Source organism: Dromiciops gliroides, chromosome 1 (genome assembly GCF_019393635.1).
Source record: "Dromiciops gliroides isolate mDroGli1 chromosome 1, mDroGli1.pri, whole genome shotgun sequence".
Lineage (NCBI taxonomy): Eukaryota > Metazoa > Chordata > Mammalia > Microbiotheria > Microbiotheriidae > Dromiciops > Dromiciops gliroides.
The window spans coordinates 153,772,162-153,786,309 of NC_057861.1; the positions used below are offsets into that span (position 1 = coordinate 153,772,162).

Here is a 14,148-nt window from a genome sequence, read left to right on the forward strand (position 1 = left end):
GAGTGGGAAGTCAAAGCTTCACCCCTTGGGTAGGAGGGCTTAGAAACATTCTCCTCCTCTAATAGAGGGAAGGCAAAAGCTTTCACAGAGGATAGATGGGATGTCCACTTGAAAAGTGGAAAGTTTCCTTTTGGGGCGGGGTGGGGGAATTGTGGATGCTTATCATATTCCTGAGAATCAAGGGGGATTTTTTTAAATTGATGGTCCTGACCTTTGGGGTTATATCTGTCTCCTAGTTCCTGTCAGGTAGTAGCCACACCTGACTTTCCTGCTATAGAATTTAATCTCCCCTTACTTCTTAGGTATGTCTGTTCTGATATCTAGTTGGTCAATCAATCTAAACTTTAATAATCCCTTGATTCCCCAATATATGTCCTGTTATCTGGTCATCTTTCTTTTTTCTTCTCACAAGAGAAACTTCTGATTTATCCTAAGCTCCATGTCAGAAGGAAGGACTTATTAAGTACTTACAGTGTGCCAATCACTGTGCTAAGTGCTGGGGATACAAATTCAAGTAAAACACAATCCCTATACCAGAGGAACTTACATTTTAATGGTGGAAGAAAAGAGAGAAAGGAGAGAGAGAAGCAATAGAGAGAGACAGAGAGAGCACGATGAAAAGAGAGGTGGGGAAAGGGGGAAGGTTAGATTGACTGTATCCAGGGCAGGGGTATGATTTTGAAGTCCAGAAAGTAAAAAATAGGGCCATGCTGAAGGCTTGTTCCAATGTTCAATGAAGGCAATGTTTCAGGCTAAGGAAGCCCAGGTATTAAGGAAAGTGCCAGGATGAGACAGCAGCAGATCCCTGATGTCAAAGTCCAAAAAGTCAGGAAAAGGAAAGGGAGGGGTATGAGGGCAGATTGGACTGGGGAACTTTACAAAATGGAGGGTCCAGGAGGTACTTTGGGATATATGCTTAGTGGTATTGCTAGGTCCAAGAGTATGCCCAGTTACTAACTTTTGGTATTCCAGCAACATCTAAGGGGAAAAAAGGAGAATGGTACTATGGCAAAGAAGGGAGATACTGAGGAGTCTTTGGTTCTAAGGCATCTCAGAACAAAAGACCCAGGTTGACAAAAGTCCCAAGAAAAGGTCATGTCCCACTTGTTAGCCTAGACTTTGAGACTTTTTTGCCCACTATCATTTCATAGGATTGAGAACTAGAAGGGACTTCAAAAGGCTGTTTAATTCCCAATCCCTCCACAATTTACTTATTAGAATCTTAATGTCAATCAAGGGAAAGTGAATTTCCAAAGAAAAGGCTAGGATAAATAATAACAAAATTAATCTGGAAAAACAAGAGGTCCAGAATGTCAAGGGAATCAATGAAAAAAGGGGGCAGGGAGGGCAACCTGTAATCAATTTCCAGATTTCAAACTGTATTATGAGGCAAGTAATTGTGAAAACAATCTGATACTGCTAAGAAACAGACTGGTGAATCAGTGGAGTAGATTATGTACACGGTAGTAAATTACCTTGGTAATTTAATGTTTGCTAAATCCAGAGGTTTTTTTTCTTTAAAAAATATATATGTGTGTGTGTGTGTATGCATATATCCATATCTCTATCTACAGATATGATATGATATGATATGATATGATATGATATGATATGATATGATATGATATGATATGATATGATATGATATGATGCTCTATGAAGGGTCAGGGGGAGGGTTTACTGGAAGAAATTCTTGTGATGTAAAAAAAAAATACTCCTTTCCACATCAGCTTACTACTACATCTCTTAACACGATTTTGTCTTTGTATTCTCAGGGTCTTTCATGTAGTGAGTGCTTAACAAAGTTTTGCTAAATTGAGAATTATCCGACTGAATTTCTTCAAGTGTCCTTCAACTGTGTAAGTAAAAGAAATATACAGGGTAAATTGGAGCTAATGTCATAACGAAGATACTAGCATGAAGGGCGATTTTTAAAGGCCTGTTGCAGGAAGTGAGATTTCAGCTGAATTTTGAGGGAAGCCAAAAAATCCAGAAGATGGAGGTAAGGAGATAGCATTAACTCTCTGTGACTTAGTGGACTTATTGGACTTGAAGTCAGTGATACCTGAAGATAACACATTCTCTAACCTTGGCCACTGCTCCTTTGTCCCCCTCAATCAGGAAAATTTGGATTCAAATCCACATTCTGATATTCATTCATTCATTACTTTAAGCAACCATTCATTCAACAAGCATTAGGGAACATTTACTATGTGCCAGGCATCACGCTGGGTTTTTGGGATACAAAGACAACCCCCCCCCAAAAAAAAAGCCTGCCCTTCAAGGAGCTTACATCTATTGGTGTAAAACAATATACACACAGCACATTAAATACAAAATGGATACAAATAATTTCTGGTGGAAGAGTACTAACAACTGGGTGGATCAGGATAGCTTTCCTGTAGAAGGTGGCTCATGAGCATTAAAGAAATCCAAGGATTCCATGAGGCAGAGCTGAGAAGCAAGTGATTTCCAAGCACGGATGGAATGGGGTGAAAGGGTGGGAGAGGGCCACACAGGGAAGAGTGATAACCTGTGCAGATATAGAAACAGGAGATAGATTGTCCTGTAAAAGAAACAGCAAATAGGCCTAGTTGGCTGAATTGTGGAGTGTGAAGGAGAGTAATATCCAGTAATCCAGAATTGATAAGGGAGCCTGGTTGTGAAGGGATTTAAAAGCCAGACGGGAGTTTTTATTTTCTCATAAACACTAGATGGGAACATTTTGATAAGGAGAGAGATATGGTCAAAACTATGCTTGGAATCATCACTTTGGCCATTTTATGGAAGGTGAATTGGGGATAATATTACCTATGATACTTACCCCAAGGGGGTGGTTAAGGCTTAAATGAAATAATCTGTGTAAAGCTATTTGCAAACTTTAAATTACCATCACAATATCAGTTATGGCGATTTTTGTTCTTTGCTCAGGCTTATGACAGGCCTATGCCAATTTTCTCCAGGCATTATACTTAACTCATATCTATTAACATTAGAAGCCTATATAGCTCAGAAAGCTGTCCAAAAGACAGTATGCTACCTGAGAGAAAAACTGAGACAGTAGTTGGTCAACAGATGTTTAACTTGCAATACAAGTTGCACAGAAATGATATTTGAGTACCAACTAAAATTTGTTTTTTTCTAGTTTTCTTTTATACAGAAGAGCAACAAAAATCAAAGGAAATGCTTGGTTTATTCTGATTGGCTATACCAGCAAGGTATAAAAATATATGGTAGCAGAAAAAAACCCAAAATACCAAACCTCACAATTAAGAAAGACATGCATTCAAAAAGATATAACTTTTCTGGACTTCGCCTATGCAAGGATTTGTATTGCTGGACTATATATGTTTGTATTAGGGGCTTTGTTTTTCTTGTTTTCTCCAAGATGGGAGGGAAGAGGTGGGTGGAAGAGAACATGGATCTTCATTTGAAGAAAAAATTAATTAAAACAATATAAATGATCTAGGGTAGAGATAGTTAACTTCTAATGAGACATTGCATAAATAACATATAGGTGTTATGTAAGTGTATTAATTTGTTACTTCATAAAAAACCTCATCTTCCTGCAAGACTGAATCAACCTTGGTACTCACACCTCATCAATATCCTCTGCCACTCTGATTGGAGAATGGGAGTGATGAGCTCTTCCCAGATCCTGCATTTAAAGAGGGCCCCCAGGCCAGCTAACCCTTCATTTCCCACCTGGTTGCATTCATTTGTAGCTGGACACAGAAAAAAACATTCCCACAAAAACATTCCCACTTGAGTGTTTTCTTCCCCCAGGAGATTGTAAACTGTGGGGCAGAGACTTTCTCCTTTATGATTATATCTCCAGTTTAACATAGTATCTGATTAACAGGGACTGATCTGACAGTGATTAACTCATTTTAAGCCTAGGGGGGCAATATAAAGGCTCCTAAACTCAGCTTCCTTCCCAACTCTTTGACTTTAGAGTATCCTTTTAGACACAGCTAGTATGTGAGAAAGGATTTGAATTCAGGTCCCAGCAACTTCTGGGCCAGTGCTCTAATCACTGCACCACCTACTGCCCCAAGCAATGGTCACACAAATACTAGCAAAAAAGCTAATCTCTACCCTAATGGAATTTAATTTCTAATAGGGGAGGACAGCCCATAAATGGAACTGAAAAGCTGGAGAGATGGGAGAAGATACTATCTGGAGGCAAGGTGGCCAAGTCGAGAGAAACAGAAGCAGAGCTGAGAAGGGACAAGTGTAAGAATTCAGTCACAATTGATAGGAGACTGTAGTTAGGAAATTCCTAACATTCTTGGAGAGACTGGGCCATCCACCTAACTTTACATTTATCTAACTTTACTTAATCCCTGGCCTCTTCATAACTGAGGCAAAATTCATTTTACTATAAACATGTGAGTATAGTAATATCTGTGGATACACAAGCATTGGGAAGGGAAGTTGGGGGAAAATAGAAAGATAAGGAATTCATTAAGTATTTACCAAGTGCCAGGTCCAAGAGTTGAGGATGAACATACAAGAGAAAACAAGATGGTGCTTACTCTCAAAGAATCTACATTCTAATAAGGAAAATAAAATGGGGGGGGCGAAAAACTAGGGTTCTCTAAATATACCATCATATCCTCTGCAAAGAGTGATAGTTCTATTACCTCATTGCCTGTTTTTATTGCTTCAAATTATTTTTGTCTTATTACTATAGCTAGCATGTCTAGTATAATATCAAATAATAGTGGTGATAACGGACATCCTTGCTTCACTCCTGATCTTATTATTAGGACATGATCTTATAATTTTATCCCCATTAGAGATAATGTTTGCTCTTTTTTTTTAGACATATAGTACTTATTTTAAGAAAGACTCCATTTATTCCTATACTTTCTGGTCTTTTTAATAGAAATGGGTGTTGTATTTTGTCAAAAGCTTTTTCTGCATCTATCGATAGTGATACAATTTTTGTTGTTTTTGTTATTGATATAGTCAACTATGCTTATAGTTTTCCTATTGAACTAACCCTGCATTCCCGGTATAAATCCCATCTGGTCATAGTGCATGATCTTTCAAGCTTCTTCTTTTCAGCTTCTTTGGCCTCAGCAGCAGGGCTTCACAGTTGCTAAGCAACAGAAACAACAATTTCAATTTTCATCTCAACTCTGGCATTGTATCTTGCACTATTGTTGGTCACACAGATCACTCATCCAGGATTTATCCCAATCTAAAAAGGAAAGCTAGCAACAATAAAACTCTTTTTTGGAGTAATTCATCATAGGACCACAGATCTATAGCAGGAAGTGTACTGAGAAGCCACCTACTCCAATCCCCTCACTTTACAGATTAAGAAACATCATAATCCAACATAAATTAGTGAAAACGAATTTTTAAAATCTGAACATATATAGTACTCAGCACGTCAACGTGTTTGTAAAAGATTTTGTTCTATTTTGAAGCATCAGTCCTGTCTTCCTTCCTACTTAGGGATACATTGCTGATTTTTTTTCCCTCCACAAGAAAAACAAAGTAAAGCAACTTATGTTGAGAGCTCCTAGGAGGCATAGGCTATTTATTATCTTTGTATTTGCTAGTATTTAGCATAAAGCTTGAGGTATAGTAGGCATATAATTCAATTGCTTAATTGAATTGAACTTCACAGGATGGGATCTTGGTCCAGTAGCTTCCATTCAATTCAATAAATATTTATTAAGTGCCTACTATGTGCCAGGCACTGTGCTAAACTGCTTGTTAGTGGAGAGGCAAAGGAGTATAGGTTATAATATTCTAATCTGTAAATTGAGAAGCGGTTGGGAATAAAATGTCCTTTTAAAATCCCTTCCAGTTCTAAATCCTATGAAGTAACACTAGGCAAAAAAAAAATCGGTTCCGCAATGTAGGTTTTGTTCCCTCCTCCAACCACCAGGTGGCGGAGCAGTCACTAACTTTTCCCAATGTCTTCACTTCTCTCCCCTGCTTAATCATCGGAACACGTAGAGGGCCTTGTTCCCGGGAACGCGCACGTTCCAGCGATGCGCAGGGGGCGCGCCCGTTGGCATCAGGAAGCAACGTCACTCACTGATAGTCCTCCTCGTTCGCGCGTGTAAAGCGCCTCAACTAGAGGACGGCTCCCCGAGCCCGGACCTCGACCGGGCTCATGTGGACACTTCACTCCACCGCGGGTCCGGCCCGAGGTAAGGACGGCGGAGGTATGGCGGCTGAACAGGCCCAAGCTGGAGTCCCCACGTTGGCTCACAGCCCTGCCTTTCCGGCCAAAGGGAAGAACAGGAAAAGGGGAGAAAAGCTGCTGTGGTAATTGGGAAGTGTGGGGAGGAGGGGGAGGAAGGAGCACCGGCAGGGGTTGTGGGGTCATGAGGCATCTTTCAAATCACTCCCCTCTCCTTAAATCGGTAAAGTTTTTCTCCTGAAACCCCAGTCGCTCTCCTCTGATCCTGCTCCTCTGCTCTTAGCCGATTGGTCAGGCGGCCGGAAGCCCCGCCCCTGTAAGTAGGGGCGTGGTTGACGGGAATGCAACCTTCCTTAGAACTCCCGCAAACTCGTGAGAGAGGGAGGCGTGATCCACTGTGGGAAATCCCTGATTAGCTTGATGTGCGAACAGGGCATGTAGCTTTACCAGGGACTTTTTCTTAGAACAACAACAATTATATTATATAATTATATATTAATTATATATTATTATATAATATATTTTAGCTAGGTTTTTTATAGCGCTTTAAAGTTTGCAAAGCACCTTACAAATATTAGTTCCTTTGAAGGTCACAACAACTCTAGGAGGTACATGCTATTAGTATCCCTATTTATAGATGAGAAAATTGAGAATACGCCTCAATGTACTGCAGGTCTTATAGAATGAATTTTAGAGGTGAAAAAAACTATATAGTTCATCATCGTTCAGTTGCTTAGGTGCAGTGGAAAAGATGGAAAGCTGGATTTGGGATTCAGGAAGACTTGAGTTCGAATTACGACTCAGACATTTACAAGCTTTGTGACTCGGGGCAAGTCACTAACCCATCTCGGTGGCCTCTCAGGTCCCTCCCGGCTCTAAATCTGTTTTCCAAGGCTCTTCAAGGGTGCCGTAGGCTTCTTTACTAGGTCCACATTATTTTGTGCTTCATAATAGCAGTGTAATTAAGGTCCAAACCTTATGTTCTAGTACTGGGATGGATTATTTGTGATCTCATCAGGGTTGGTCCTCTACTGGTGCAGATCACAATACATCCTTACCTTTTCATCCTGTGATTGTTCTTCAAAGATTTCTATTCTTTTATGGAGACCTACTTAGAAAATGACTGTCCATCTGTTATTCTTGTCAACCTATCTTCTATTCATAAAGAGTATTGTTTAAAAGAGAAGTAACAAAGTAGCTCCTGCTCACTCTAAAAGGATATTTTATTCATACGGCATTGCATATTTTTAGACTTAGTGCTAATTGTTAATTCATTTCCATCAAATCAGTGATAATATTTGCATTTAACTAAGCTACTGTGAGGGCACATCTCAGGGTCTGACTCAAGGTTCTATCACAGCTTTGTTCTCATCGAAATGATGAAAAAATTTAATCTAGAGTTTGGTCTCACATAGCCAATTAAATTATTAGATGCTAATTGGCCTGATAGTTCATGTGTACTAAAGTAAAGTACAAATTGATTTTGTTAAATATTCTAGGTGGTCTGCATCCCACCTCCAGTAAGCCAGGGCCCATAATATTGAGAAAGTAGTCCTACCTTCTTAGTTTGACAATTGAGAAAACAATAGCTGACGATGAATTTACTTGAATTAAGGTCATAACCCAAATTTGTAGCATTTGAGATTAGAACCCAATTCCTCTGATTCCCTGTCCCACTGTGCCTTTGATCTGAATTTTAATTAGTCCACAGTACTTCATCCTGATTATGAAGTAAATTCAATAAAGATATTGGTGATGAAGTAGCAAAAGGGTTGATAGGATTTATTCAACAATTCTTTTATGCTCCAAATTTTCGTAATTCAAGGTGGTAATACTAAGGACAAATTTCCTTTACAAGCCCCTTGGTCTTTTTAGCTCTTGCTGCTAGTTGTAGGATGCCTTGTTTGCTACTTACGTTAAGTACTGGCTTGATACTGGACACCAACACATACCAGTTACAAGTCTGTCTTCTGGACATTGCAATAATATAGTACAGTTTTCACAACTAACCACAAGATGGCAACAGAAGACCAGCTACAAGAAAACATTGTAAAGTGTTTAATAGGAATTCATTAAATCCACTGCCAATTTGGAGGTAAGGGACAGTTATTTCATGTGTTTATTTAAACAATTTTTATGATAAATTTGTGGTATGAAACTGTGATTTCAATTATTGTGAGAACCTCTCACCTTACAGAGTGGAAAATCTCCCAGCCAATAGAGATACTATAATGCTTTTCCACATTTGCAGAAACTTGAAGCCAAGTCTTCTGTCTCCAAGGTTAGTCCTGTGTCTGTCTGCCATGAGACAGTGCCACACTGCCATGAGAATCACTAAATGGAGCTCCATGAGGCCTGGGACTTTATCTTATTTGTTCTTTTATTTATTTATTTATTGGTGAGGCAATTGGGGTTAAGTGACTTGCCCAGGGTCACACAGCTACTAAGTGTCAAGTGTCTGAGGTCGGATTTGAACTCGGGTCCTCCTGAATCCAGGTCTGGTGCTCTATCCACTGCGCCACCTAGCTGCCCTTATTTCTTCTTTTTATCTCCCTGTCCCATTAAACATTTGGAGACTTGAATGAAAGTTGCACAAAAACATCAGACATGCCAGTAAATATTTAAGACAATGATAGGTCTTTGTTATTGTGCATTTGAATTCATGTAAAGAAAAAAAAAATAAGGAGATACAAGGAGGGCTGATATAGTAAGAAAAATCTACAACCTGAGTCTTCAGTACTTCACTACCAGTTCCAAGGAAGGGAGACACCAGGATGGCCAGAAGGCATGACCATTAGTTTTTTTGGATGGGAAGAAATGTATGTATTTTCGTGTTAGGAAGTGGTTAAATGGTGAAGTTGTCATTCAAGACTTGTTGAAGGAGATGTGACTTGAGTTGGTCCTTGAAAAATGGAGTTTAGAGAGGCTTGAAATACCAGAGCCTAGCACAGTGTCTTGCATTCCCTTGCTGGGAATACTAATTATAATTACTTCAAAACTCTAAGAAGGGGGGCAGCTAGGTGGTGCAGTGGATAAAGCACCAGCCCTGGATTCAGGAGTACCTGAGTTCAAATCCAGTCTCAGACACTTGACACTTAGTAGCTGTGTGACCCTGGGCAAGTCACTTAACCCTCATTGCCCTGAAATAAACAAAAACAAAACAAAACTCTAAGAAGGATCCTTGATTTATTTGATATGCAAATTCACTCCCTTTGCCTCCAGTTGTTAAGAGTAAGCTTTTATTGAGCTCCTATTGTGTTTGAGGAATAGTGTAAACCCTGGGGATAGAAGACCATCCCTGACCTCAGGGAACTTACAAACTAATTAGGGAAGACAATACACATAAGGAAACTAAAATGACTTCCAGAAGTTTACCTGTTTTGGGGGTATGATGGTTGTGGAGTAGAAACTAAGCATAGCATTGAAAAATAGTGGGAAATGAGTAGACCTCTGTATTAAATGTGGGTTGGTATTTATGAATTTCTATGGCTAAAAAATTCACTATTTCCAGTATGGTAATGTTTCTTCAAACTAACAAGGCTGATCCTTGGACTTAAGATATATAAGTATTACATACTATCACTGGGAAGGCACTTGAAACATTTGCAGTCAGGAAGATTCACCTTCCTGAGTTTAAATATAGCTGCAAACACTTACTAGCTGGGTGACCCTGGGCAAGTCATTTAACTCTGTTTGCCTCAGTTTTCCTCATGTAAAATGAGCTGGAGAAGGAAATGACAAACTACTCCAATATCTTTGTGAAGAAAACCCCAAATGAGAACATGAAAAGTCAAACACAACTGAAAAACAATTGAACAACAAAGGAGTGCTTTGCAAAACTAAAGTCACTATATAAATGTTTATTATTATCCATTTTATTGTATTTACAGGAAAATGTTAGTCATAACCAGATTGTGGTTAATCAGCTAAAAACAATTGTGTTGTTGTTTTTTCCTAATCCACACAAAATCAATAAGTGTTCTTCATGCTATGTTTTCTGGCTCCAAGTTACTGTTATGAGCAAAATAAAATATTTATAATATTAAAATTTTTATGTTCACTTTCACAACTCTCATACTAATTTAGTATAAACTTTCACTTCAAAAATTACCTGTATTAATTGTATGCTTGGTTGACAAATTCTAGCAGTAGCTAGAATCTGCCAATATTTGAAGCATACTTGAGAAAATGATTTGTAAATTGAATCATTTTAAGTCATCTAAGAGTGCTGTTTAAGGGAACCTTGTGAATGAAGTGGGGAAAAAAATTAGAGTAAATAACTTCTTTCCTTCCTACATTTTAGTTTTATCAATTGACATTTTTTGTATAATGAGTGCTTTAAAAAAACATTCTATATTTTTATCGATCAAGGAAACTAACTTGAGGGAGTGGTAAAGGATGACAGTTGGACAGTCCTAATACTCCAATGATGTCCTCTTTGTGTCAGGGTGTCCAAATTACCAAGAAAATTGTTGTCGGGTGTCAGGCATGCATGGGTTATGATTCTTGTCATTGGAAGAAATATCCCTATTGATAAGATCACAGATTTGTTGGAGTATTTGATTAAAGAAATACTTCTTAGCAATATTTATTCCTATTAATTCTTAATTGATCATTAACCTCTTCTTAACCTCTCAATGACCCAGGGAACTTCTTGCAGATTATTTGTTGCTTATTTGGAATTATGCCCAAAGGGTTATAAAGCTGCTGTGCATATCCTTTGACCCAGCAATACCACTATTAGGTCTTTTTCCCAAAGAGATCATAAAAAAGGGAAAAGGACCCACATGTACAAAAATATTTATAGCTGCTCTTTTTGTGGTGGCAAGGAATTGAAAATTGAGGGGCTGCCCATTAATTGGGGAATGGCTGAACAAGTTGTGGTATATGAATGTAATGGAATTCTGTTGTGCTGTAAGAAACGATGAGCAGGCGGGTTTCAGAGTAACCTGGAAGGACTTGCATGAATTGATGATGAGTGAGATGAGCAGAACCAGAAGAACATTGTACACAGTATCATCAATATTATGTCTTGATCAATTGTGATAGACTTGATTCTTCTTAGCAATACAATGGTCCAAGATAGTTCCAAAGGACTCATGATGGAAAATGCTCTCCAAATCCAGAAAAAAACAAAACAAAACTGTGTAATATGGATGCAGATTGAACCATACTATTTCTTTTGGTTTTGGTGCTGTTGTTTTTCTTTTTTGAGGTTTTTCCTTTTTGAACTCTGATTCTTCTCTTATAACATGACTAATGCAGAAATATGTATAATGTTATTGTACATATGTAACCTATATCAGATTACTTGCTGTCTTGGGGAGGGAGGGAGAAAAATTTGAAACTAGAAATCTTATAAAAACAAATGTTGAAAACTGTCTCTACATGTAACTGGAAAATAATAAAATACTTGCATAATTTAAAAATATATATTTGTTGCTCAGCATTAATATACATTCTTCTTACTTGAAATTCCCTATGGGTCCAGACCAAAAAAATCCCAATACTTTAAAACACAAATTTGATTTGAGTAGAACATTTCAGTAGTTTTTAGCTAGCAAAAATAAAAGTGTTTCTTTAAAACCATTTCTTTAAGATGGAAAAATCTTTGGAATTTTCATTAAATAAATATTCTTTATGATTTCCTTAGGAGACCCTTATCGACTTTTGGTTGATGTTGATTACATCGTTGGAAGAAAAAATTGTGGAATTCTAATTGAAAATGATCAGTCAATCAGTAGAAATCATGCTTTGTTGAGAGTCAGACATTCTATGAACAACCTGGTATGCTTCTTCCTTTATTATCATAGATTGTTGTTGGGTTAGTTGTACTATATGTTTGCGGAAAGAAATGATTGTTTTGAAATTGGAAAAAAAGATTTTGTGGGGATTATTTTTAAGATAAAAATGGTCTTGGGGCGGCTAGGTGGCACAGTGGATAAAGCACCGGCCCTAGATTCAGGAGTACCTGAGTTCAAATCCGGCCTCAGACACTTGACACTTACTAGCTGTGTGACCCTGGGCAAGTCACTTAACCCTCATTGCCCTGCCTAAAAAATTAAAAAAATATATATAAAATGGTCTTCTTTTTTTCAATGATAGCAGAAATAAACAATTGTACCTTGTTAGAAGTGACTTCTCTTTTTGATATTCTACTCTAGATCTTCATTCAGCTTTCAAAAATTGTACAAATAAACATGCGTGCATATGCTGAAATTATTGTAATTTTGCAAAAGCCTAGTATCACACTGATTTGAGGATTTTATTTTTTTATGTTCCATCTTGGCATCAATTACTTTATATTTATGTACCTTTTCTTCATAGGGAGTAAGTCAGTGGACAGTTGCAGATTTATACTGAAGAGTCAAGATTTGGAGTGCTTTGGCTTCTTTGTACTTAAAAAAAAATCCAATCCTTTTTCTTAAATAGACTGAGAGTGAGTGATATCTTAGAGCCATGTAAAATAGAGCACAGTATAGTGGGAAAATTAAAAAAAAAAAAAGAAAATGGATTCAGAGATGTTCAGTATCTGGGGAGGGAGACACATTTCAACTCCTAAATGGTGGGGGTGGGTGAGAGAAGAACAGAACATGGTCAAGTTGGAAATGCTTCTGTAGCAAAGGAATGTGTTTGGGACCATGGTGATTGATAAAGGTGAGATAGTTATAGAAAGTATAGAAAAACTTGGAAGATTAGAATAGATAACATACTTGGATTACAAAGTACTAAGAGCTGAGTGTCTAAAATCAAGGAATGCTGAAAATTCTTCTAACTAAAGGAGAGAGACAGCACATTGAGGGAAGGCTGATGGTTGCCTGGGGGAGAGTTATCAAAATGTTCCAAAGGAAAAGTGAATTGTTGAATAAAGACCACAGTTCTAACAGGAAGTAGCAACAATGACAATATCCAGTTTTATCATAAGGGTGACTATCATTTTAGCATCTTCACCAAAGTTTTCAACCTATTTTGTTTGGTATACTTTTTTCATGGAAATTAATCCTTGATTTCATAGTGATTTTCCTATTGACAATACAAACATGTCTTTATGACTTCATATATTTAAAACATTAGTGGTATTTTAAAGTGTATTTTCTGAGTGGCAAGAAACATTAATGCATGTGTTCATTTCCAGAGTCAGGCTTCTGAAATCCCTACATTGACAATAAAAGATAATTCTAAATATGGTACATTTATTAATGAAGAAAAAATGCAGAATGCGATTCCACTACCTTTAAAGACAGGAGACAGAGTTACCTTTGGAGTCTTTGAAAGCAAATTTAGGTAAGTACTTTTTAGATGGATATTTAAATGGACAAACTTTCTCCCTGTGGCCAAGTTTTGTGGTTTGTTTGTTGTGTTTTAAACCTGAGCTGGTGATTATTTTGTTTTTTATCCTCAAAACTGGTAGGGCCATGCATCCAGTTTGTCAAAACAAAACAGAATTATACAATACAAATCAGAGTCAGAGAATCTCAGAGTTAGAAGGGACCACTGAGGCTGTCTACTCCAAAGTCAGTGCTAATAATCAGAGAGCAAGGACAAGCAAATCACAAGGATTGTTGTTTGCATTCCACCAATAGAAAAAGTAAGATGAGAACTTTTCAAAATGCCTATGTGAGGCCCATTAGTAGGGGTCACAGCTCTCAAATTTTAAAGGTGGTATAGTATATTCAAGGATGAAAATTAGAAGAGAAATCGTTTGGTTCCTACATAATGCAACACTGATATTGGAGCCACATTTGTCCAGTGCGTTTTTAGATCCTGAAGTGTCACTTCCTATATTGTTTTATGTTTTGTTTTTTGTGTTTCTCTTTGTTAAAATTAATGTTATTTTTCTTCATTAACAAAAATCTATTTTCTCTTCCTCCTATCTCCTCTCCCCTCCCTGTCATTGGAAAAACCAGAAGTCATGTAAAAAATAGAGTCAAAGAAAACAAATTTCTACATTGGTCATGATCCCCCCCTTCTCGCCTTTT

The 14,148-nt window shown here is 37.6% G+C and overlaps 1 protein-coding gene across 1 annotated transcript in view; it reads left to right on the forward strand.

Annotated features, from left to right (window-relative positions):
- The first annotated feature begins 6,034 nt into the window (after positions 1-6,034).
- The window catches only part of NBN (nibrin), a 44,750-nt gene continuing 36,636 nt past the window's right edge, over positions 6,035-14,148 (forward strand). Inside the window, exons 1-3 of the mRNA XM_044004410.1 lie at positions 6,035-6,176; positions 11,823-11,956; positions 13,305-13,453. Of these exons, the coding sequence (XP_043860345.1) occupies positions 6,140-6,176; positions 11,823-11,956; positions 13,305-13,453 (320 nt within the window). The 5' untranslated portion in view covers positions 6,035-6,139. The remainder of the gene's footprint in view (positions 6,177-11,822; positions 11,957-13,304; positions 13,454-14,148) is intronic.